This window comes from Saccostrea cucullata, unplaced genomic scaffold (assembly GCF_032062105.1).
Source record: "Saccostrea cucullata isolate Sc308-1 unplaced genomic scaffold, CSIRO_AGI_Scuc_v1 ctg1837, whole genome shotgun sequence".
NCBI classification, from domain to species: Eukaryota; Metazoa; Mollusca; class Bivalvia; order Ostreida; family Ostreidae; genus Saccostrea; species Saccostrea cuccullata.
In genome coordinates, this window is record NW_026930802.1 from 69,295 (window position 1) to 97,258 (window position 27,964).

Consider the following 27,964-nt stretch of genomic DNA (forward strand, 5'->3'; position numbering starts at 1 on the left):
CACAGTAGGAACTATATGCATTTTCTATAATCTGGGAACCCCAAAATGCACAATGCTTGGACTCAATTTAATCAAAAGTTATAATCCTGTTAAATTAACGTAAAAATACTACAAATGTGCTTTTAAAATTAATTTGTCACTTTTTTTCCTCGCAATGTTTGTTTGCATTATTTAACCTTGCAACGTCATCTGACGTCACAAACGGCTCTTACGTCTATTAACCGCGTCAGTTTTGAAGGGCGTTAAATTCACATTAAAGATAACGAAATAAGCAATTATGAAGAAGGAAAATTAGAGAATGTAAATATAATCGTTGAATTCATATTTTTGGCTGTCTTTGGTCCTATAACACACCTGGCCATGCCAACAAATTGAATACCGCGCGACAGCCAAAAATATGAAATCAATGCTTAAATATTTACATTTGCTGATGTCTTTCCTTATATAAAAATGCTAATAAAATTGAAATTCAATTTTCAATCGCATGCAGTTGGTCACATGATCAGACATTCTTGCGTATAGAAAGCAAACTGCACGAGCAATTTGGAAAGTTCTGACTGTGACGTCACATGACGTCGTAGATACTTTACGTTGCATTTCAAAATCAAAGTCTAAATAATGTCTATATTTCTTTGTATCATGAATAAAAATGTGAAATATAAATATAAGAAATAAATATCATTCTTTAGAGTTTCATTGGGTTATGACATAAAGTCGGTACGTGATCAAGTCTACTTTAACGCGCTTCGGGCGTTATAGAATTTGATCACGTGGCCGACATCATGTCATACCCCTATGAAACTCTAAATAAAAATATATATCTTATTTCTTAAACCAAACGTGGATTGGCCTGCATGCATGATAACCAGATGTGTTTCCTGATTCCCGATATTAGTGGAATCTACTGAAACAAAAAAAAAAACTTTCTCCGGATAGCTTCACGTCGAAGAAAATTAGAAATATAACTAGAAACTCTTGTTGCTACAGCAACAAAAACCGTCTTCCGTTCTCCTCTATTTGTCTGAATGAATGATCTTTTTTCTATGTTAAAAAAGGCTTATAATATTTACAATGATTACAGGAAAATAAGCGGCCGGAGAAGTAACTTACCAAGATTCTCGACGTTACTTCAGACAATTATAGTCTAAATAACACTTATTAAAATGTTTACCCAAATGGTTTTGCCTACTTATCAATATCTATTACTCATATAAGTTAGGTGTCTTCATCTCTTACTGTTTCTGAGATATGACTCGGACAAAACTTCTTTGAAAAAAGCGAAAATCGGATATAACTGACCACCGAAAGTAAATTTTGAAAAACTGAAAACTGCATTTGAAAGATACTCTCTATTATCTCTGAAAATTTCATGAGAATCTGTTCAGTCATCTCTGAAAAATCGTCAAAAGAAAAAGGAAAAAAAATAATAATAATAACTAGAAACTCTTGTTGCTACAGCAACAAAAACGGTCTTACGTTCTCCTCTATTTACCTGCATGAATGAGTTTTTATCTATGTTATAAAAGGCATATAATATTTAAAATGATTTCAGGAAAACAAACGGCCGGAGGTGTAACTTACCAAGATTTTCGATGTTACTTTAGACAATTATAGTCTTAATAACATTTACAAAAACCATTTTCAATTATTTTTTCACTTTCAGAGGACAACCGGAAATGACGGCGGACGCATTTTACACTTTATCTGTAGCCCAATCTTCATGGGTTATTAATTATAGAAGTTTAGTGTTTTGATGTATTAGAGTTTAAGAGATCTCGTAATTTTAACTTCTCATTTTGCGGACAAGAAATCACGTGACCGGTTTGAGGACAAGAAATCACGTGACCGGAAGTAAATTTTTAAAAAGATATTTGAAGTTACTCTAGACATTTCAGTCTGAATAACATGTCCTTAAATCATTTCAAATGCTCTTTTTATAAAAGATATTTATGGGATAGTATGATACTAAATTTATGCAGTCTTCCTGTCATAACTGGAAGTTGTCGTTTTTTTCTTTCCAGTGGGACTGACATACATGTATTTCATAACAACAAATAAGATTCTATAATGTATTACTAAGAAAGTTTCCATAAAGAAACGTGAATTTTTTTTATTAATTTGATCACTTCCTGTGACGATCGGAAGTAACGGCGGGCAACCTTATCCAAAATGGATTTGTCTACTCATCAAGATCTACAATTCCTATAAGTTTGATGTCTTAATCTCTTACCGTTTACGAGATCTAGGTATGATAACTTCTCATTTTGAGGAGAGAAAATCACGCGACCGGATGTGAATTTTACAAAGATTTTAGACGTTACTGTAGATATTTGCAGTCTGAATAACATATCCAAAAATCATTTCAAATACTTTATCTATAAAAAATATTTATGGGAAAGAAAAATACTCAAATTATTTAGTTTTTCTATTATAACCGGAAGTTGCCTTTTTTGTTTCCCGCGAAACTGACATATTTCGAAACTACAAGTAGGATGCTATGAAGTGATGTCAAAAAAGTTGAAATTTTTGATTTTTGATAACTTCCTGTGACGACCAGAAGTGACGGCGGACAATCTTTACCGAAATGGGCTCGCCGGCTTATCAAGATATATTACTTATATACGTCTGGTGTCTTCATCTCTTACCGTTTCTGAGATATGAATTGGATAAAATCTTTTTGAAAAAAAAAACGGAAATCGGACATATCCGATGACCGGAAGAATTTTGAAAAAATGAAAAAAAATCATTTGAGCTTATTTTAATTCTCTATCATCTCTCAAAGTTTCAAGAAAATCCGTCCAGCCAACTCTGAGAAATCGGTCTTACAAGAAAAGGGAAAAATATAAAAAAAAAAAAACAGTAGAATCAATATAATGTCTTCCGTCTGAAACGGAAGGCCTTAATAAAAAGAAAAAAAGAACAGTAGAATCAATCACTATAAGGTCTTCCGTCTGAAACAGAAGACCTTAATGAACATGTATGATAATCTTCATGCATTCATTAATTTCATGTATCTTCATGCATAAACTTAGTCTGAGTTTTATAGAACATGATTTATGTTTTAATTCAACTGCTGTTAAAAGAGAAACAGATGTTCGCTTAAGAGTAGATTAAATTATCCGTTTAGAATTTTGAAAAAAAAAGGTTCAGTTATTTATACCTACTTCAAATACATGTGTCTGTCAAGAGGTAAAAGCTGTCATATTTCCAGCATTATTTTTCAGTCGTTACGGAGACATTTTATCGTCAAGGGTTCGTTTATCTAAAATAATTTACAGAACGTTGACAAGGATCATTAGACAGATCAATCATATGTCATAATTCTCCAATAGCAAAATGGTATATAAATAGGTGTATGTATGCCTGTGAATATTATTTTAATCTGCATTCCGCAGCTTTGCTGCCAAGGTAGGTTTTTTCCTGTAATTGGCAAAAATTTCAGAATTCAAAATGGAATGTTTGTCTTGTTTTCAGAAATAAATTTTGTCTTTTGTTTTATTTTAAAAGACAATGATACTGAAGGTCTTTGTGTCGCTTCTACTTGTGTATGGAACAGCAGGAATCACGCCACCAAAGGTACACTTTTCTTACATGTAATTGTAACTTTCGAAGATACAAATATATGAGAATAAAATTTCAATCAAGACATATAATTTGTAATTTGAATTAATATTAAAGAAAGAAGTGATCGAGTATAAATAAATGAGATTGACAATTGTCTGTGTATAATTCATAATTTGTTGTTCTGTTGGATTTTAAGAAATGTATGAAAGAGATCTAAGGCACTTTCAAGAAAATTGATTTCTTTTGTTCTTGGGGAGATTTTTTTTTATTTGGTGGCAAACATTTTTTTCAAAATGTTCAAAATCTTAAACTAAAATTCATTTTAGGGCAACCAAAGTAAACTTCCATGTGCTTTTGAAGCTTATGATCTGGACAAGGATGGCGAGGTTCAAAGATCCGAGTTCCTTAAGATTGCTCGTGGACATCTTGAAGCTGGAACTATTTTTAACCGATTGGATATAAACGGTTTGAATTTGTAATTCTTATATTTTCTTCAATTTAATATCTTACCATTATGGAGGGGAAGCAAGGAAATTGTTTTTTTTTGTGGGTTTTTTTTTTTTTTTTAGATTTTTAAAAAACGTATTACTATTCTTTCCAAATTTATCTATTGACTCCCATCTTTTCTTTAGATGACGGAAGCATTGAAAAGCAGGAATATGTAAAGATGTATCCACTGCTTCGAACAGAATACCGCATTTTCAGACACTGTACACGGAAAGGTGTTTGTGATTGTTGGCTTTGCTGCGTATGGAAAAAGAAATAATCAATTAGATGTCATTATCTTCTATTAAAAAAATCAAAGCATTCGTTTGTATGTCTTGCGAATCTTTGTTACAATTCTCAGGTAAGCTTCGACTTTTGAATAAGGCGTGGCATTCTCGAAGTTACATAATTAGCATCTGAAGTTTACACAGCTTTCATTTACTGTTGAAATATACATGAGATAGAAATTCAGGCAAATGTCGACGAGTGTACCCGGCAAAGAGGTGGAAATTAAGTCATCTCCTCGTTGTTAACAAATATCTAATGTTCCTGATGTTATTAGTTTCTTAACAAATGAGAATCTACTCGCCATTTGAGAGACTCTAATTACGATACACCAAGAATGCCAAACCTTACTGAAATTACCAGCTTTAGTGTGAATCGTCCTATAAGAGTAAAATATCAAGATTTCATTTTTGTCGGCTATAAAAAATGTAGAATCTTATGGTATAATTTGTCCATTGTTAATTTGCATCCTAAAAGTAAAAGTATCTTTAGAATAAAATGTACCAATGAACACTCGAAAATGTTTCCAGAAGGTTCATAGTGAGAAAAATTTTTATATTTTGAAACGTCAAGTTGTATTTTTCCATTATCAAAGAAGGTTATGACTTATCCTACCCAAGCGCCAATAACACAGTACACAAGCCCTATGCTTGAATTTGCAACACTACGTATGGATTTTTCAGAATTAACAAAAAACATAAAGTTTGTTATTTATTGTATAACAGATATTTGCCACAGTGGTCAAATAAATGTATTTACAACATCAACTTTGGGGCCGCCAGACAACAGGGCTCATCCCCTACAACAACATTTATGTGTCGTTCGAAACGGCAAGTAGCATGCTGGGTTGATCGAAATCATGCTACCGACACATGTACATTTCATTTAATATACAACTGTTTTCTTTAAATTATCTATTTGAACACATAATTAAGACCTTTATTGCAGATTTTTAAGGATATTCGGAGATTCTTGTGTGACCTTGTGCAACATACTTTAATGCATAGTCAGTTTTGCTAATTGTGTAGACATAACTTCTTTGATATAACAGACTTTCCTATAAAGATTCAGAGTAATCTGCCCCTGCGGCGGAATCAGTGGCGATACAGCATGCACCGACATGCAAAAGATCGGGGACTCCAAATTCAAACCAATTTAATCTGAATTAACAGGTACAAATATTTTTCTGTCTCACGACGGGGGTTCTATCCCAACACCGTTAAATTCAGTTCAATTTTCATTGGAGCATAATGTAAACGAGACTATCCGACAAAAAAATGTTGAAGGAAGCATCCTGGATTGATGGACCCTAGGCCAGAAGGCCTGTCCTAGTCTGAAAGAAGAAACTTGTCTATTAACTACATTTACAGACAAAGGGAAGTTTACAGTGGCATGATCTTGACCACACCTTATTCAAGTGTGTGTGTCTGAGCATGGTTTCCTCACATAAAACACTTGAAAATTGAAAGCATAACATTTGTCTATCCCTTGAGTTGCTGTAACCGATACATTTGGACCCCCGGTCATATACTTGACCCACAATTCTGTATCAACCGCTTAGCTTGGATCCAAAACCGATTTTAGTCGAAACTGCTCGTCATAAAGTTTCCACCCAGAGGACTTACATATGTACCCGCCCCAGCACTTTCAGCGTGCTATTATTTTAGTAGATCCTGAAATTTCATCCACGAGATGCTTATACATTTGCGGTTCAAATGTCTGGTTACACCACAGGCACCGTTCACGGTAGCCTAGTGGTAGAGCGTTCGATTCGCGATCTGGAGGCCCTGATTCCATTTTCGTTTGCGGCGCCGTAAATCTTAGACGTAAAAATAGGTAGTATTAGTTACATAGTCTTTTAGTGACAGGGTATGGGATGATACCTGGTTAGTAAATTTCGGCTCCGCCTCGCCAGGTATGACATTTACTAACCAGGTATCATCCCATACCCTGTCACTAAAAGACTACGTAACGAATTTACCCCACCGATGAAACATTTACGTTTTATCTGTGGTTTATAAATGGTTTTCCCTGCTAAATGCTTCATCGCGCTTATACTGTGCCTATTATGACGTCACGTTTGTGTTTGTGACGTAATACATCGACCGGGTATGGATTTTACTGACCGGGTATGGATTTACAACTGACCGGGTATAAGTAATCCATTGCCTTCACGTGACAGACTTCAACCAATCGTAAGCCAGGATTTCACGGAAAAATCAACAGAGGTGGGGTAATGACTGTTCCTTCGCCAAGCGCTCGGCAGCAGAAGTGAAAGTCACGGGTCTGTAGGATATGACCTTAAAAACGTACGTCCCGTGTCGCGGTAGGCGCTGGCATGATAGAGAACGACTCTGATTTTTTTTTTATTTGAAGAAGGGGGGGGGGGCTTCTGATACCACCCCTTGAAGCTGCAAGGGTCTTTGTCTTCTGCCCGGCTAACTGTATTGATTGTCGTTTTTCCTTCAGATGAGACCGTATAAACCGAGGCCCCGTGTCGCAGTAGCTAATGATGGTACGAAATATCCCTCACTCTAAATGGCCATGAATGCCGAGCATAGGACAGAATTTGTAGCTTTCCACAAGGAAACGGTAGCGTCTCCTTATGAGTGAAAGATTCTCGAGAGGGTTAATCAAAGTACAATCAATAAATCATTATGTTTTCTGAATGCATAGCATGGTTGTTAAAGTCTTTTTTTATATCCTTAAAAATGTGGGTTTCTTTTTCTTAACATACCATATAAGCAAAATTTTTAGCGAGGATTTAATTTTGGCATTATGAGCGAGGGTGCCAAGGTCGCTAAAATTGACTATCGCCAAAAGTTAATTCATCTTTATTTGTTACAGCTTCTTTAGTAAGCTTTTTAAAATCGCTAAAATTAAATGTTGCTTACAATAAAATACCATTTTTTAAGGACAAATTGCTAAATATGCGTTCCGCTAAAATAATCACTCATACGGTATATTATTATATATCATGACCGGGATTGGACAAAGTTAAAGAAAAACTCAACCCCAGATTTGTTAAAAAGAAATTTCCCAGTATCAGGTTGGATCATTACTGTTTGTACATGCAAACATATGAACTTAGGACCGTTTTATTGCTACACTTTGAATTATTTATAAGCGTGATTGTTGAAAATGCGAATAGGCCTACACCTTTTTTCTTCAAGCATTTCGTCCAGTCGTTCTAGTTCTAAAACACCCAAACTTTAAACAAATTGCAACAGAAATTATTCCAGTAGAATTTTGTTATTTATAATTTTCCTTTTGATATATCAAAACGCTATAAAAATATATCTGTCTAAACATCATTTTTTTAATGAAAAAAAAATTGGTTCAAAAATTCCAATAAATCACCTTTTGAAAAGACATTCTATTTATGCATAAAATTAGTTTTGCCAGGTATTTGATCTTGAATATTTTTGACAGTCATGCAGGAATGCGTCTGCAAACTGAAATTGGTGATTATTTCATTAATTAGTTGCTATGGATTCCTGTTCCCATGGCAATAGAAATAATTGAAGAATAAAACTACTCCAGTTCCTCAGTAGGCTTTGTGCACGAACAAAAATACGTACGTTTAGTATGAATGAATTAAAATTGAGGCCTTAAGATAATTTTAAAAAAGTTATAGGGCATAATGTAAGCACACGCATCCAAAGAATTTTTTTCCGGGGAAGGGGGGTGTCAATTCTCACAGATGTCAAGTCTCATAATTTTTTGACAATCAAAATAAATATACAAACAAGTACAGAAAAATTAAAATAAATTATTAAAATATATAACCTCAAACTTCAAAACTTTTTCTAGTGGAAGGGGTTGTCAATTTTTATAAGGTATAAAATGTCCATAAACCTCATGGACATTTTATGCCGGTAGAATCTTTTAACTATATAGGGAGGGGGTTCAGCCCCACTCCCCGACATATCTTCCTTCATAGCAATGCATACACGTGTATGCATGGGTCATTTATTTGAAATACATTATACATGTATGTAGGGTTAAGTAAAACCTGAACGAAGTCTTAAAAGTCAGATTTCCACCCATTGATTTTCTTTGAAATCTTAAAATACACTGAATATGCCATGGAATCCCTAAAAATGCAATAATGATTATTTTTAAACTGGTACTGGTTCCTTTCCTAAATGTCAACCTCAATTGTACGTGTAATCGAATAATGTAAAGTTAAAGGTGAAGATAAGGGATAAATCTTTCTGTTCTTCTTCTCGGTAAAAGCAATTATACTTTAGTTAACAAAACGAAAATAGGAATACCTCGGTAGTTTCTTCCTGTAGTAAAGATAAAAAGCGAGGGTTTCCAAATATACATGATAAACGCAATGAAACTGAAATACGATCTACGCGATAAACGGAAAAGACAACAAAAAAAGACAACAAACGTAAAACACGTGTTTTAAACTAAAAGTCATAAAATGCAAAAGCTGATAAAGGGAAAACATGATACGATAGAATACACACACAATAAAATAGGATACACGCACGCTAGGACACGATGGATTTGTAAAGAATAAATATGCGAGTACTGTAGACGAAGGGTGATCTATCTTAAGAAAATCTATAAACAATAAAAATATAATCATTATTAAATGAAACTTTAAATGTTGATTAAATTTATTTTTATGCATCTTTTGATACATTATATTTGATAACATGCATATGACGCCAATAGTAAAGATATGGACACAGTGGCATTACTTTTGGATCAGCCCTCGTATTTACATCCATAGAGCGCGTTTTTAAAGATACAAATGATTTTCATTTACTATCGAAAAAAAGGAAAACCCCTTTTTTAAGTATATCAAATTTTACATATAATATGCTTTATTGATATGAAAAGATCGTGTTGAAATTTCAAGCATCTGCGATGAGTAGTTGCTGAGAAAACTGCAACGAAAATTTGTGTACAATATTTGATGCATACATGTAATTGCTTTAAAAGTCGTATATCCTGTTGTGGACAAGGAAAAAATTATATTCATAATTTTTAAAAAAAATCTCAAGTAAATGAAGAATTATATCATTCTCACATTATGATTACATATAATTGTCAAGAGAACAATGATGCAATTTATTCAAGTGTCCTTTCCTATCATATGATTTTAATGCTTAAAAACCTTTTATTGTCATTGTTAATTGTTAAAATAAATGTTTTAAACTTAGTTATTTTGTCGTTGAGAAATACTCTCTCACTTGTCACTTATTCTTTCAGAGCCTGAGAATTTATATATAAATTGTGATTTTTTTCAGTATCCATATTCTTTTAAAATGGCTGCCCTGAGGGCAATGCTGACAATATCATTGGTTAGATATATTCACTGTTACGGTAAATAATCGGATAATCTTTTTTTGTGAACTTTTAAGCTGATAATTCATTACTATGGAAGCGTTTTATTGCCACGTAATATTTTGTTAAAGTTGATAAAATTGGTCTTGGTTTTTCCAACTTTAATCTTGACTTTTCCAATTTGATTACAATCAAAACAATTTTTAATGTTCTGCTTACCATGCCGTCATATTCACTATTTATTGTAATTGTAAAGCTTCTACATATGTAATGACTGCGCTCAAGCTTGAAAGGACTTTTTTTGTTTTCAATACACAGAGAACATTTGTAAAAGAGTAACCTGCACAGCCACACAGAGTTCTATAAGAGATGGTTTATCTGCAGACAAAGTTATTGACGGAAATACCAAACAAGATTACTACAGCTGTTCACATACTGTAGTAAATTCAACGTCAGAGGCATGGGTTATGGTGGACTTACGAAAAGAATATAAACTGCAAAATGTCGCCATCTACTATAGAAACGAGGATGGTAATTGAAAGCCATAGTTTTGCAATAAAAGTTATTTTTAATTTGCACTGGGTAGGATATTGTTATAAGAATGTATTAATAATATCACCTTTCTAGGTTATTTTAATTCAATTCCATAGCATCGAATTAAACCAATTTTTTGTTTTAAACCTCTATATGAAGTACTGATAGATGATCTTAAAGTGGTTAAAACAAACATATCAAGAGTTTGGAATTCGAGAAGACAAAGATATGAATGGAGACCTTATCGATTCAGGCAATACAGCTTAGAAGTATCAAATTCCTCCGATACAGAACAATGGAAAGAATGTTACAAAGATAACACTCCCGATTCCCGCATACCATCAGACATACAGAATATTACATGTGAAAGAACAGCCAGATACCTCAGAATTATAACAAACTATGACGCTCCTGAAGATGACATATTCTCTGAAAGTGGACCTATACTCGAAATTTGTGAAATTCAAATTTATGGTGAGTTGGGTTTTTTTTTCGTTATAAAAATAAAGTTTTCTAAAATGCGTGGGTTTTTCTTTTACAAAGGAATATTTCAAAATCACAAATTGAAGGACAAAATACATGAACGTTTTGACTTTTTAAAAAAATTGTTCATATCCAAGATTGTTTAAACTCAAAAACATATCTCAAATACTTAGTATCTAGCTGACTACCTTCATTGAGCCTTATAGATACTCCTAAGACCATTACACCGTAATTCAAGATTGGAATTTTGATAACCAACAAAACCTGACTGTTCTTACGTGCTAAAATCGGTGTTTATCTTTGTTATCTTTTTTTAAAGGATAAATCATCAATACATTTGTTAAAGTATAACTACATGTCTCAAACAGGTATTTCCTCATCAGATTATAAATATAGACAGATCAATTCTAACATTTTTTTTTAAATAAAAGTTAATTACTTAGTTGTCTACATTTGTGGCTTTCTTTTTAGGGAGGGTTGAGGTACATTTATTTTTTTATGTGATACATCTAAAAACAGATAGCCAAATATTTTGCCATGTATCTTTTTTCCATTGAAGGAAACAATGAGGCGTCAGAGAACAGTAAAATCACAGACGTTCACTCTGTTCTATACGGTGTGGTTACATTTCTCATCTTAAGTATATTTGTCAACTTATTTTTCATTGCGTGGTAAGATTTTTATCAATCTAATTATCAATAAAGTAGATGAAATAAAACAGATGTCTTACTTCAGAAAAAAAATGAAAAAGCATCTTTCTTATCTGTAAATTCTTTATTGTTACAGGAAAGTGAGAGAAAAATTTTATATAAGAAGAGACTCAACAAAAGAACACGGTCCGTACAATTCAATAAGAGATGCAAACAGAGATGTTTATGATAGAATAGAAGACATCGCCAACTACCAAGAACTTGGACAATTAAGTCAACCCTCTCAATATGAAGAACTCAAAAAATGAAAGTCCTTTTACTTTTAAAATGTTTGTTTCTGAATATACTAGAAAGAAACGATTGCTGGCGTGACTGACTTAAGGTGACTTTGAAGGAGCTAGAGACTATATTTACTCGATATAGCTAGCTTTGCTTTGTTTTATCTCTTTTATGTACTTTAACATCACTGTTCATTATTTTCACATTTTTTGTTTTTATCATCTTTGTTAAAAAAAAAAATCAAATAGCAAGAAATAACACGTAACCGTATTAATGTTTTTCTTATTGATATTTAAGATAATTTTAAAATATGACGTTCAGTATTATAGCAAATCAATAACACAGTTGTATATTATAATTATGTTATTCTCTTACTTTTAATTTCAGAGTTCATTATTTTGTTATATTTCCATTTTTATTTTTTTTTCTCTGTGATAACCCTTTGAAAGTTAGCGGGAGTTTCTTGATAATTCTACCTAAATGTAAATTAGGCAGGTCTATAGTTCAGGAGCTTTGGTGGCTTAAAATGCATGCAAATCTCATGTGCACCTGTCTCTGTGTCTGACGCTAAGGACGCCAAATATGCGTGTAATTCTCTTGCGGCTGCCTTTGTGTTTGACGTCAGTGGTCGAGGACTATTAAAATTGGCATGGGAATCCTCGTGTAATTTCATTCTATGTCTACATTTTTCAACTCTAAATCTATAATTGTATTTTACAATGGAATGGATACATAAGGAATCATTTTCTAGATAGTAGAGTATGCCAGGAACGACAGAAGGAAACTTAGATCATTCGTCCGTTATGAAAATTTTCCCAGGTTTCAAAGTATCGCTGTCGTTGATTCGATAGGTCAAAGCATGTTCTTAGTATGCACAATTTCTAAAACGAGGTATTTTTGACAAAGTTAATGAAACAAAGTTCATATCAGTCTCATTTCAAGTCATCGTAAGTTCTATGGCCGATACAATGACCTTGTAAGCACATAAAGTTTATCATTAAGTGAATTGCTAACTCTCATACTAATATTTAAAACATTATTTACAAATTGAATTGACGACGGATTTTTTTTGCTATTTTCCGATAATGACAAGGAGCACAGGGCTAGTGTGGCAGGTCAGCAGGCGATGTTCACTTCTTTAAGGCACCTTATCCCACCTATGGAGTTTTAGAGGTCCCTGTTTGCTCTGCTCTAAAATTTGTATCGTTAATTGGACTTTGGATGTACATTCAATGTTGACCTTGACCTTACTGATTTTGAAATGTGACGTTTTCAATTTTGTTTTTCTCCAAAATCAATCGGTATTTTCATTGAATTTAGAATAAGTATTTACGAGGGGTTATCAAACAGTTCCTAGACAAGTGCAATAAAAATAAAACCGCTTGAGGTACATCGATACATATTTCACCATTTAAGGGGAGAAAGGACACATGACTCAAAAGACAGATTACGTCATAGTCGCTGCTGATGTACATCTTAAACAGTGTTAAAATCAACAGTTCTTGTGTAATTTAATTCCAAATTTGTTTATCATATAAAAAAAGAGTTTTTAAAGGTCTTGCCAAGATTTGGATATTGTGAAATTGCCAAATCCACACATCCATTTCTCTTTACCCTGCAGTCTAACATCATTGACATCAGTAACGCAGTGTTTGAATTCTCAGTGCAGCGAGATCTGGCACATATTAAAAACACCCGTCATTATCAGATTTATTTCATAATAAACAGGTCACAGTCAATGCGTCGTGATTAATTTCTGAAAAAGATTTTTTGAATTAATATTCCTTTTGTGTTTGGTAGCAGAGATTCTCTGTATTTAGATAATTCATCGTGTTAATGTTTTCGTGTGACGTCACAATTGATTTCCCGAACTCGGAAACTGTAAATGTGAAGCGTTCTTATCATGCTTACGTGTTATTCAACGATTTCCTGTGCAATATTTATACACTTAATAATTACGATGAAGGACTGACATTCAATCGTAAATCTAGCCAAATTTGTTGACAGATTTTTTTTCCCCAAAATATCGTTTTTGTCTTTGAAGCTGGATTGAAAAGTGTAGAAATTATCCCACCGATATACATTGAAAAAATAAAATAAATGCTTTCAGATACTTTAAACACTATGGATATTTTGAAATATTTTGGCATATAGTGTTTTCTACCATATCTATTATTTGTGCATAAAAATTCCCACTATGAACTCCGTAATGCACCCGTAAAAGTCAAGTATCGAAAATTCATTTAAATACTATACAAGGCAATATTTGTGAGGTTATATCTTTTAGATAAGTTTAAGAAAGCTCATGACAGGACTTTTTTAAAATGTTAAGTACTTTATAAAAAGTATCATAAAAAAGTACGAAAAAAATCATTGACTTCATTTTTTTTTCGGCTCAAAATCCTGTTCCTCTTTAAAAAGAATCATGTTTTCTACCTATTTAATAAACTATAAATCATTTATATATATATATATATTTAAATGAATTGTTGATGCTTTTTTTTTAGTAATAATGTGTCTAGGCGGCGCAAACTCGAAGATGAGGGTTTTTTTTCTACCTAAGTATAAATGAAAAAAAAACCTTTTATGATTTGTGCACTTGTCATGCAAAAATCGTGTTAATTCGTTCACGTGGTATGGCACCATTTGCAAACTTTACTCTATTCTGTAAGGTCTGTAAAAATTCCATCGTAAATTTCAAGTGAAAATGCAAACAATTCATGGACTCTAATGAAGTCAAAAAAGGGGAAGGAGTTTCTTTTTTTTCTTTTCTTTTTTTACATATTCTTTAAAATTGTGGAACTGGAAAAATTGGCATGGAGCTAGAAAATGTTTAAACGAGCTACAAAGAAATTGAATGCATCGAGAGTACTTAAATGCCTAAAAGATTAGAAGGATGAAATATGCATAGATGTCGATTTGTATTCAGGGTGTTCAAAGTCTGTCATTTAATTTATAATATGCATTAAAATTGGCTGTTTATAATCTCATCAAGTAAAGTGTATGAAAGAGTGGGAGTGGATATTGAGAAATATTGACGTTGTCGGACGCCAACAAATTAAAAAGCGACAATGACGGGTGATTGTTTTTTTTTCTTAAGTCAATGATAATTTGGAAAATTATCAACATACCGAGCGAAAATTTTCAACACTTCTGACACTTTTTGTTGATTTATGTCCCATAGACATTGCATAAGCACAGGCTACATGGTATAAATTTTATCGCATTAATCAACAAACTTTTTGATAATCCTAGTATGTATACCAAAATAAGATTTCTTTTCTAATAAATTATCTTAATTTCTTACAATGTTCTACCGTAACCATAATAAGATCATTAATATTTCAAGCACCGTGAGAAACAAGTCAAAATCAAATCCATCGATATTGCTCTCGTTGATAGAGGAAGAGAATTGCTAAATAAAGTAATAAAAAAATCGATATGCATATTTTTGTTCCGGTTTCAATTGTTTTAAAAACACCAGGAAAATTTTTTGTATAACTGCATTAACGCACATTATGATGTGGCGACTCTGCCATATAAAGTTTGTGAACACTGCTTATCAAATATACTTCATATACAATGCACTGTGTTCAGTGTTACTTTTTGGACAGTATAAATCCATACATGTTTATTTTTTTTTTTGAAATGTATCAAGATTTCTTCTTTGTCGTATTTAAAACTAAATTATTAGGTATATATGGCATGTTCAGAAGTGGGCTTTATTATTATATATGCCTTATGGTTATTATGTCGAAAACACAATGTCTTGTCTTTTAAATTTAAATTTCCTCTTTTAGAAATCAATATACAAGGCGTCTTTGGTGAAAAAAATATGAGTGAAAAAAAAAATCTCAAGGGGGTGGTATTAAATACAAACAAACAAACAAAAAGAAGGAAAACATCTCCCGTTTAGGTTGATCTTTTATGCTGCTTTGAAATAATGGGCCTTTTTTATATACTTTAGCAGCAGATCGTAGGTCATCCACCCCGTAATCTTAAAATTAGATACTTGTATATTTTAAATAGAAGAAGAAATAAACAATTAAGTTTAAAGAAAATAAAAGAAAATTTGAAAACAGATAAATAGAAGTCTCTTTTTTTTTGCACAAATTTTAGCTTGATAATAATAATTCTAATAATAATAATAATAATAATGAAGTATATTAATTTATATTATTTTATCGATCTGGATAATAACCTTGTGTACCATATATAAGAAATTATTTCAAAAGTTAAAGGCACAGTATTGATCGAGGAAGTTTATAATATTTACAAGAGAAAAAATGCTTGATACGGAAAGGAAAAAAAGCGAAAGTTATGTAATCCTCTGAATATCGAGGTATCGCTTTTAAGTGTCGTTTACCCATCATGTGATTTTTTTTTATGCTTAGAATTTTAGCGTAAATATATAAATCTAAATGCGTATATTCTTTGAAAATATATATCTCGCTTGGAAGTCTTCTCGTTTATAACAAGATTGTTATTTATATTGTGTAATACATTTTGAATTTACATCTCCCATCAAAATGGCTACATTATGGGGAATGTGGACTCAATTATTATTTGGAGTAATTCACTGTTATGGTATAGTTCTGTTTTATTTCCATTGTCTTTCTGTGAATTGTATTTATCCCATTTATGTAAAGTAAATCACTTTCTCTGTGACACTAGATCAGACGCTCTTACAACTGCGCCACGCGGGCGACGAGCTCATAGATAGTTATGTACAGTAAAAGATTTTAATACTGTAAAAGCACAAACATTCGTTGGGGATCAAATTTCATTTATTTCGTTGTAAACAATTATCAATGAAATTAAATCCCACACGAAATTTTATATGACTTTATATTTTTTGAATAGAGTTACTTTGAAAACAACGAAATTAAATGCCAACAAAACTATTTTTTTTGACAAATCAACAAAATTAGTGATTCTACAGTATTTCTTTTTTCATTTGGGAAATTAATATTCACGTACATTTCAAATTGATATATTTGTATTCACATTCATTTTTATCGAATTGAAAAAGCGCAATTATTGCAACACTCAAAATGTTGGACAATATTTATCTTTAAAATAACTGATTAGTACAATCACACATTTAAGCATTTGACTGATAAGATGCGGCCGTTACGGTAAGTAGTGCAGAAGCCACTCATAAATGATCACTGCTGAAAGGAAATCATGAATAATTTGATTTCATGAGATTTGAGATTGAACGAGGCCGAGTCTAATGCGAGTGCGCATGACTTTTGCGAAGCATTTTAATTACACACAGTCATAAGTGCGACAGTACACCTTTCCAAAATAATATTTTAATATAAGATTAACATTATCTGAAACGCCTACTGGTCTGAAAATGTGATTTTACAGCAATAATTAGAAAAACACGTTTTAGTGGTTCTAGCTACGTCACTGTTTCCGATTTTGTAAGCAATGCCGGACGCTGAAGATTGGCATATGAGTCGCTCATATGTCTGTAGACGTCCATGGATATTTTACTTAAACTGATGACAGAACATCAGAAGAAACATAACAACAATCGAAATATAATTATTATTAAATATAAGCTATTTTTTACCAAAAAAAATTATCTGCGCCGATAATTCATCTGCACTAATATGTATTTATACCACAATATGGCAATTTTAGAGTTATTGGGCATCGAAAAAAATAAACTTTGTAATTAAGACCCAGACCAATCTACATGTAGATGGTCACATTTTTTTTTAATTTCACAATTTTGTGACGTTTTACAATAACATTCATCTACTTGACTGAAGAAGAAAGCTCTAGGGCAAATATAGAAAAATATCTGAAAAATTTAATAATTTGGCGCTTTTTAACAAATTTTCATAGGGACCAATAGTCAAATTTTACAACTTTTCAGATGACCCCCAAAGAAATCGGGGTGGTAAGCATTCGATATTTTCATCTTAAAACAATAAATATAACAGTAAAAATCAATTAACAAAAAATTATCGAAATCCCTAGGGTAGAAATAATTAGACACGGCCTTGTTAAAATTCAAAATAAAATTGCAACAGAGAGCTACATTGCTACTACGAGAGCAAAAAGAAAAAAAATCAACCGCTCAACCAATCGCTCTTGATAACTTTTTTTTGAAATTGAAACAAAAAACAAATATGAACAATTTTTTTGCCATTTAAAACATTCACTTGTGAATATGTGAGGCTTGGGTGAGATAGGGATTTAGGTGTAATAAAAAAATTCATTGTTTCAAAAGGATAGAGATGAATCAGTAAGGGTTATCGTTCCTATTCCAGTTGACAATTTTAATTTTTTTTAAATTAATTAATTCTCTAATTCAACTTTCAATTGAATTTTAAATTTTATGTTTGACTCGTGTACATTGAATTAAAAATATTTGCATAAAAGACTGTTAAAATGACAGGATTTAATAAAAATATTATCAAGACATTGCCGATAAGTACACGGTTTTTTTTTAATCCTTGGCAATATATATCCACCAATTTATTTTAAAAGTGTTTTTATTCTATTATTACACAGATAACATTTGTGAACGTTCTATCTGCATAGCTACACAGAGTTCTATAAGTAAGGATTTATCTGCATACAAAGTAATTGACGGCAACACCAAACAAAATTACGCCAGCTGTTCACATACGGCAGTATGCGCAGCGCCAGAGGCATGGGTTATGGTGGACTTACGAAAAGAATGTAAACTGCAAAATGTTGTCATCTACTATAGAAATGATATAGGTAATTGACATTATACATGTATTATTATAGACAATGAAGCCAAATATAAAGTTGATTTAAGATTTATTTTTTGTTGTTGTTGGCGAACGAGGCCACGACCTTAGGGCTGCCAGTGGATAAATTAGTTAATCATTACATTACACATTTATTTTAAACATTATGCTACATTATCATTTGAGGGCTGCTAGTTTCATCCACCGTCAAATGTGAAGCCCTCAAAGATCCATTATACATTAATCCTTATTCAAACTTTATGCAATCCATCATTAACATTATTCATTGTGCATGCATTATGCATTTCATCATGACACATTATGGCAACCATCATTATACATTATACATTATGCATACATTATGCAGTTCATCATTATGCAGTTCATCACTGTTGCAACCATCATTATACAATATTCATTATGCATTTCATCATTATACATTGTCTCAATGAAACATATGGAGAGAACGAACAGTATTCAAGATTAAATGTAATAAAAAAAAAATACAAAATAGGAGAATCAGAGGTCGGATCAGGAGCCATGGAGGAGTGAGCATCTCCTGTCAACCGGTCACACCCGCCATGTGCTCCTTGTCATGATCAGGAACCATTAGAACCCATCAGTATACATTACTTATTATTATATTTTATGCAACTCATCATAATACATGATGACATTATATATCATGACAGTATCCTTACACATTATTGGCTTCATAGATTGACAAAATTATACTGGTTCGGGAATAAATACTCAATATAATACGCAATTTTATCCAATCTGGAAAAGCCAAATGCATCGCGAATTATCGCAACATAGTGGTTCAAGCAATATGAGAAGAACCACCACCAAAAACCTTAGAGGATGAGCGATGTTTAAATTGACCGGCACCTTTGGTCGCCATTGAGAGAACAGACTTGTTGCATTTTACTTTGTAAATTATAACAGTACATGTAACCCTTATAAGATGAGACGAATGCTTAATACCACACATGGCATCACAGAAAAGACGTAATGAAATTTTGTGCAATAACTTTATTATCAAGTTCTTCTTTCTATATACATGTAAGTTCCGTTGTTTAAAATTAATGAAATTTTTAAAATATCTCCTGATATGAAAAAAAGATGCATATCAGCAACTGAATCTGAATTTGGCAAACTATTTAGTAAAATAATTATTTTCTTATTATTTCATGTATTTACATGGATGGTGCGATGTATAAGTTAAGAGCAAGAAGTAGATTGTTACTGCACCTAAATATTTAAGTACCTGTTTCTGAGTAACATTGTCCTTTATATGAAAAGAAAATTGAAGGTAAAGAACTGTCACAGGGTGAATTATAATTTATTAATTAATATTAATAATTATTATTCATATCATTTTCATATCTTGTTATAAAGCATAATATTTTTATAGTAACTAGTGAATACCGTTTTCACCACGGATTTCACTGTTTTATTCATTCATTCATTCATTTATACGGATGAGTGGTCAGTGAGAGGGTCCGAGTGTGTGAGTTGTCAAACAGGTTTTTCTATGTCCCCTGCGCATTCGCGCCAATACTAATTTCTCGGGCACTCCAACCTTAGACTTTGGGGAGATAAAACGCTCTCTCTCTCTCCAACAAAAATCATCTTACGATATTGTGGCAAAATTGGGTCTAGGATTACGGTAAGAAAAAATTGTTAAATTATTTTTGAATATTCAATTATTACTCAGTATCTATTTCATCATTTTATTTAACTCAAGTCAATTTCTAAATTATCTAAATTCATAAGTTTAATTGATTCGCTTAAAAGTGTGAGTGAGGTGAAGAATATTAAATACATGTTATATTATATTTCAGGTCACCCTCTTCTTTTTCTGTTATTGCGTGAAATATATCAAATAAAGAATCGAACCCAGCAGCCGTTTTTTGTGTGTTAATTATTTCTTCACTATTCACTACAACTACAATACTGAGACAAGGCTGTGACAGAACTAAACGAATTAAAATGTCTATTGAGAAAAGACGAATGGTGAGGGGGTGGGGGGGGGGGCAGAGGAAACTTGGACCACTTAAGCATAAGAGATGGGATCAGGTGCTATGGAGGAGTTAACATTCCCTTTTGTTCGGTCAAGACACTTACTGCTCTTTGTGGCAAATAGAAATATTTATAGACAATTGTGAAGTAATGGGCTAATAATTTGTATGAAAAAAGTCATTCGACATAATGATAGGGTGTGTTTGCTGACAAGGTCATCGTATTGTCCATAAACTGTGCAAATTAATGGATAAAATTAAATTCATTTAGTCTTTGTGTTCTTTAAATGCTTCTTGAACAATATTAAAAAAAAAACATATTTATATAATGAGAAAGTCGCATACATGCAGTCGACTCATGATACAATGTACTTACATTTGGACCAAAAGTTATATCTAATAGATAACCGATTCACCCCAATCCAGGGAACACAATATTAAATTGTCCCATATATTTTATTATTATATTATATTGTCCCGTGACAGACGTTGCTGTGTCTTTCATTTAGAGTGTACGGGAATGCATCGATTCGACATATTGAATGATAGTTACAACCGTTTAATGATATAACATCGTTAATATATCGTTAATATATATATAAAGGTTTAGCTTGAAGGCCATGAATAGACAAACACTGCACCAAGAACACTGGAAAAGTAATGGGAAAATCTTCAACAATCTTTCTATGTAGCAGAATAAAGTAAATGCCATAATGGCTTTATATTAGATTATTTTGTAATCAGTAAATCTTTTGCTATCTGTGCAGTTAATTTGTTTCTCTTGATCACAAACTGATTTGAGGTAAAAGTTTAAATAAAAATGATTGGAAGAAATTTAAGAAAACCCTCTCTTACAGGATATTATACATGGCGACCTTACCGATTCAGGCAATACAGCTTACAAGTATCAAATTCCTATGATACAGAACAATGGGAAGAATGCTACAAAGATAACACTCCAGATTCTAGTATACCATCAGCCATACAGAATATTACATGTGAAAGAACAGCTAGATACCTCAGAGTTATAACAGACTATGACGCTCCTGAAGACGATAAATTCTCAGAAAGAGGCGCTGTGCTTGAAATATGTGAAATTCAGATTTATGGTAAGATGCATTTTATTACCTTTTCTGAATATTTTAATTTATTTTTTTTTAATCTATTCATGCAAAAACAGAAAAGTAAAGGACAAAAATACATATGATTTTTTGTAAAGAACAAGGTATGGTTTCTATACAAATCTTGCCCTGTGATTTTCTAAAATATAAAACAGATGTAAAAGATGAAAACTAATGCTTTCTGAATCATTAAAATCCATGCAGAAATATCATACAAATAATTTTTCCCACACGTGTTTTTAAATGTTCATTGTGACGTCATTAACATGGGCATTTTACCGTATTTTCTTCAAATGTTGCAGAAGACACCAATTTTCAATGGAATTTTTTTTTTCAGAAAATATTGTCCACAGGCATCGCCCACAAAGATTTTGAGATATATGATTTTTTATTGTTTTTTGCAAAACATATAAAAAAAAATAAAGTGGGCGACAGCTGTAAACACTATTTTCAAAAGGAAAATTACCCTTTAAATTGGCTAATTTGAGGCTTTTTCTGTAAAAATACAGAAATGCATCACATTTATGACGTCATATTTGCAGGCAAGAAATCCTTTGTGCCTTATTCTTTCCTGATTTATCAAAGTAATATACTTAACGTATTTTTAAGCTAGTTTCAAAACTTTTTGATGATATTACATTTTTAGGGCACAGTCAGCTAAAACAATACCTTCTTCTTTTGCATCTCCAAGGTGGCAAAATCTTGATTTTAAATCTACTTCATTTTGATACTGGTCCAATAATGAAAGTCGCTTTTTATGCCCGTGCAAATGAATTACATCACTTACAAAACTATCATGGATTTAATTTTAACATTACATGTATAAACTAGGGTGTTAAGATCGCTAAAATTGAATATCGCTTAAAATTAATTGCACTTTATTTGTAATAGCTTCTGCAGTGAGCTTATAAAATCGCTAAAATTACATCTCGCTAAAAATAAAATACCAATTTTTAAGGACAGATCGCTAAATTTGCGTCTCGCTTAAATTTCCACTTATACGGTATCTATGTAATATATAAATATCAAATTCCGATGTTGCTCCCTATCTTCCGGAATCTCTGTGCACCCTCTTCACAAGTTTTGAACTGAAAAAAATACTACTTTATTTTTTCCGGTAAATATCGAATCATATATCTGTATATTTAAAAAAATGATGTTGCTGATGGTCCTGGTAAATTATTGTCTTACATCCTGTTTTAGATAAAATACTTCTTACTCAGCATTAGCAATGAATAATCATTCCTATTCTAAATATTTTCCCTTTCTTCTGGTAATGGACGGAGATGAAATTATGAACCACATGTATCAATGTACACTACACTACTAGAAGATACATGCATTGAAAAATATTACCCGATTATTGCTGTTTTTGAGGTCAATACACTGATTTAGTCACCTGAGTATTACAATATTCACCGAGCCCGAAGGACAAGGTGAATATTCTACTTCAAAGATGGTTAAAGTATTGTATTGACTCAAAACACATCAAAAAGTGTTTTATTATATGATTCAAAGATTAAATGATAAACTCATAAATTGTTTTTATTTGCTAAAGTCCTAGATATTTCAAAAGAGAGAAGCAGTGTAACAATGTAAAAAGATATTATCAGTCATTGATTTTTTAGTTGCCAGAAAAAATTTTAAATGTCAGGATCTTTTATAGGATTGATTTTGAAAAGAAGGAGTATTATCAGGGGAAACTGAAAAGCTGACAAAGAAAATAAAAAAAATCAAAAAATAATAATAAATAAATAAACATTTTTGTTTAATAAAAGTGTTGGAGGGGTTCCCTGCATCCCATCCTACCACCCTCGTCCGAAAATATGTATTCACATACATGTACGTGTTGTTCACATAAGAAAAAGTCGATACCAGTGAAAGCTTTCCAAAACGATTTTAATCAATTTGGAATTAACTGATGTATTTTTAGATCAATGTAGAGAAAATAGTCCTTTATACTCATCTGGAACGTCACGTGCAGGATCACACAGTATTTTGTCCAAATAGTTGGATCTCAGCTAATCAAAAGGAACGGAATAATTCAATCATATAACAATTTAAATCACCGGTAATAATGATATTCCACGGGCACTTGTTTGGAAATACATTTTTAATCTAGAGTATAATAATAATACGGGGTATCTAACTCTGAATTTCACTCAGTATCTCCCTCCTCAGAAACGCACCCATTGAAAATTTCAGAGGAAATGCAATGGCAAAATGTTAATTAAAATTGTCTTCTACGTCAATTTATCTACACAACCATATGCAACATGCATGTCTTTGTTTTCGTTTATCTCCGTAAACAGCGTCTAAACCCTGTTCGCCGAGTGGAAAAGTCGAACTAAACCGAACGGTATGTGCTAATGTCGGGCAAGAAAAATTAATGGGTTAAAAAATTCAATTCCAGATTTTAAATATTGCATTGAATCAACAAAATTTGATTATGTCTCAGTTTCCATAAAGACAGTAACCACGTATTTTTGATGAAATTTTAGACGAAGATTTTTAGCCAGTTAAAATGTCGGTGCAGGATTAGCACATACCGTTTCATGGTTTAGTTCGACTTTTTCACTCGGCGAGCAGGTTTTTGACGCTGTTTACGGAAAAAAGCGAAAACAAAGACATATATGCCACAGATAGTTGTCACTGTGTAGATAAATTATCGTAAAACACAGTGGTATTAAAGATATTGCCATTGCATTTCCTCAGAAATTGTAAATGAGTGCGTTTCTGAGGTGGGGGTACTGAGTGTAATTTGGAGTTAGATACATTGTGTTATTATTATACTATGGGTTAATTTTTTTTCCAAAACAAGTGTCTGTGTAATATTCCTAATATAAGATACGAAATTTTGTAGAATAGCCTTGATGTATTCACCTGTTCAAATGAGTATTTAGTTCATATGCTTGCTTAACACAGATTATTTAAACAAAATAAGACATTTTTTCTAAAGTAAGATTCCCTAGTTTTAAAAAATCCATCTGAGGAACGTGGAAACCGGTCTTTTTAATGATATTAATAACCAATAAAAGTGACCATAACGGCTGAATCAAAGTCTAAAAATCGAACATGTAATACAATGCACATGCAAATGAGAAGGTTTAGCTCATTATGTAACTTTATGATTAGATGTAATGTAAAAATGAAAGAAAATACATGTACAGGACAATAAATAAGTCAATATACGAAATTTAGAAAACGCAGTTAGGAATAATTACAAGGACATCTATAACAATAAAAAATTACAAACGTTGGCTTGTTATGACTTTTTCCAAATTCTTTCTAAAACAGGTAAAGATGGTGATAATTTAACATGTAATGGAAGACTATTCCATAAATGTACGCCTAAATATTGAAGAGAGTTTGTAAATAGCATTGTTCGATGCAGTATTAATACACATAGAGCATAAATTTAGATAACAAAGGTAATGCTGTTTAAATTAAAAATGATGCAAATTGACGTACAAATTTTACCTCTTAAAGGATGTGATTTCAATCATTACGGATTTGACTGCTCCATGGAATGCAGTGTTAACTGTAAAAGAAAGACGTGTGACATTGTCAACGGATCCTGTACCTATGGATGTTATAACGGGTTTTATTCAGAGAAATGTGAGAAAAGATGCAGTACAACATGTCCGTCAGCCTGCAACAGACACTCTGGGGAATGTGAGGGTCCCTGTCCAAATGGTATGTATGGACATCATTGCAATTTCACCTGCAATCAAAACTGCAAAAATGGATGCAGTAAAATCGATGGTTTATGTACTTCTGGATGCATTGACGGGAAATTTGGAGCCAACTGTCTTCAGACTTGTGGTGATGGGTGTATTTCTGGGTGTAACCAAGACGATGGGAATTGTTTTTGCAAAGAAGGCTGGCAAGGTCAAAACTGTATAGGTAAATTTTGAGATGAACACTTAAACATCTTCAAAACATTTCTAAATAAAATTAAATGTGCTTTTAGGAAAGTTGTTATTTTGACAATGAAAGTCCAGCCAAATCTCTGAATGACCGACTAATTTGCATCACTTTCTCTAACACAGAATGTAGTCAAACACATCATGGACTAGAATGTGACAAGCAATGTAGTCCAACCTGTTTAAATGGAACCTGTTTCTCAAACAGTGGGTCATGTAAAGATGGCTTCAATGTTAATAATGACAAAAGTAGTCCAGGTAATATTTTTTTTATAATATCAGTCTTATTTTAGAAATACATGTATATCATTTATAATAAATTTGATTTAAATATTTGAAAAAATTCACAACGTCTCAGCCTAAAGCGAAATATCCATAAATGTATTTTCTGGAACTTTTTGAAAAATAAATAATGATATAATAACAAAACGTTTAAATTTTTAAACATATAGTAAAAATAAAACTTTGAAAAAAAAATCAAATACTAATTGAGTATCTTGAGTACATTTATTAATACTAATACGGGTTTGATCTCGGTACCAACCAAGTTTATTTCCAAAAGAACATGCATGTTTTCACCTTTTAATATATATTTTTTAATAAAATAAGGATGCTCTATGTAATGATTTAGCAATGAAAGCTTTTTTTGTATTGAAGCAATCAACCAGGCGTCTGCAAGCATTACAAACACAGAAGTTTATCCAGTTTTGTACGGTGTAATTACTGTTCTGATCATGAGTGTCATTCTCAATATATTTTTGATTGTGAGGTATGTATATATTGATCTAGGTATGAAAATAAACTTAATCGTAAAAGGAATGTAAACAAATAATTGCATCAAATCTTTTTTATGAAAAAAAATCAAATAAAAATCATATGGTGTCTTATGCTAATACGAGGGTTGTCCCAAAAGGTTGACAATGTTTATAACTTTTTTAACTCGCAACCAATACTAACCAAAGTTTGCATAGGCATAACACATCCCATGGTCTTTTAAATTGTGAACCTTTCATATTAATAATATTGGGGCGATTTATATGAAGGCCGATATAGTCTGTCGGCGTACGAACAAAATTTGGAATAATTAACGCAGATAACTATAACATTTGCTTTTATTTCTTCGGTACTATATAAAAAAATCGAACTCAGATTTTAATCAGTGCAAATGTACCTGGATCAAAATCATAGTAATTAGTCAAATTTCATATAAATAGCATTAGAAACGGACGATAAAGTCATGATTTTCAAAGTGTTGATGTAAATGAGATTTATGAAAACGACGTCGTCAAACGTGTAATAGGCGCACGGAAATGTAATAAATTGTTTTTATAAAGTTTTATATACATCAGAGACGGGAAGAAAGAGTACAGAAAGGACATTACACGCTAGATTTTAATAGATAAGTTGTTTTTAAAGGACATTAGATTCAATGAAAGTTTTTTCCTCTATATTAAAAGAAAATAGTTACTGAATGTAAGAAGTAGAGTACTGTTTGTTAAACGCAGACAGTTGGAAAAGTTCTGTGCCATAAACATCCTCAAACAAGGTGTATTCTCTGCTGCCTAAAATGTACTTGGTGATCTTAAAGAGAGAGAGAGAGAGAGAGAGAGAGAGAGAGAGAGAGAGAGAGAGAGATCATGACGTTATGAGAGACGTAATTTGCGCGTACTTTCTTGCGCCGATATACACTTACATGTACATGGTTTCTTTTTTTTTTCATAGTTTTCTTATTAAATGTGGTATCGTCATGAAACTTGAAATTATTAATCATAAAATGTTAGTTTTTGCTATGACAAGAAATGAAATTTAGTTGAGAAAAGAGAAAATAAACTGTTTTCCCTGTCTACGACTTTTTGGGTCAACCCTCGTAATTAAATGTTACAGAAATACTAGACAAAGAAGTTATAATACACCAGACTTAAACAGGGATCATAATCACGCCAATTCAACAATAGATGCAACCTCCACTATACATGAGAGAACAGAAGATAACACCAACTATGAAGAACTTGGACAATCCAGTCAACCTTCTCATTATGAGGAACTCGAATTTATGAAAGTATAAGTGTGTTAACCTTTGGGATTTCTGTATGTCATAGTATTTTGCAAAGAAACGACCACCGGCTTTTAAACATTGAGGTACCCAAGAACGAGCTATATAGGCTTTACATGTATTTGCTTTCTATGGCAGCCTTTGCTTTGTTTATATTGTCAGTTTGCTGTGACACCACTGGTAGTTATATTAATTACATTTTTTTTGTTGGGGGGGTATTATCATTGTCCAATTTAGAAATCTGATGAAACATACATGTAATAAGGCGTATCTTGATTGAGTTTTACATGTAATGATATATGACCATTTACTATGTAATTTTTGATCATGACTGAAGAAGAACAACATTGTATCAGAGTGACATTTTTTGGATCTTTCTTTAACTTAATTTTTTTTTAATTTCATGGTACAGTACAATTTTTGTCATAATTTCAGTTGGTATTTTAAGAGAGAGAGAGAGAGAGTGTAGTTTATGATGATATGATAAAAGAATATTCATAAAAAGTATGATA

The 27,964-nt window shown here is 32.0% G+C and overlaps 2 protein-coding genes across 2 annotated transcripts; both read left to right on the forward strand.

The window, feature by feature from the left end:
• The first annotated feature begins 3,361 nt into the window (after positions 1–3,361).
• Positions 3,362–4,362, forward strand: LOC134230154 (uncharacterized). The gene is made up of 4 exons (XM_062711932.1): positions 3,362–3,408; positions 3,508–3,576; positions 3,891–4,029; positions 4,197–4,362. The coding sequence occupies exons 2-4, from the start codon at positions 3,511–3,513 to the stop codon at positions 4,328–4,330; spliced, it is 339 nt and encodes a 112-aa protein (XP_062567916.1). The 5' UTR covers positions 3,362–3,408; positions 3,508–3,510; the 3' UTR covers positions 4,331–4,362.
• A 5,239-nt stretch (positions 4,363–9,601) lies between these two features.
• LOC134230141 (uncharacterized) lies at positions 9,602–27,628 on the forward strand. Its single transcript, XM_062711918.1, has 11 exons — positions 9,602–9,681; positions 9,961–10,173; positions 10,345–10,650; positions 11,219–11,330; positions 11,446–11,612; positions 18,123–18,335; positions 21,210–21,461; positions 24,963–25,379; positions 25,526–25,657; positions 26,057–26,168; positions 27,284–27,628. The coding sequence occupies exons 1-11, from the start codon at positions 9,624–9,626 to the stop codon at positions 27,462–27,464; spliced, it is 2,163 nt and encodes a 720-aa protein (XP_062567902.1). The 5' UTR covers positions 9,602–9,623; the 3' UTR covers positions 27,465–27,628.
• The last annotated feature ends 336 nt before the right edge of the window (positions 27,629–27,964 follow it).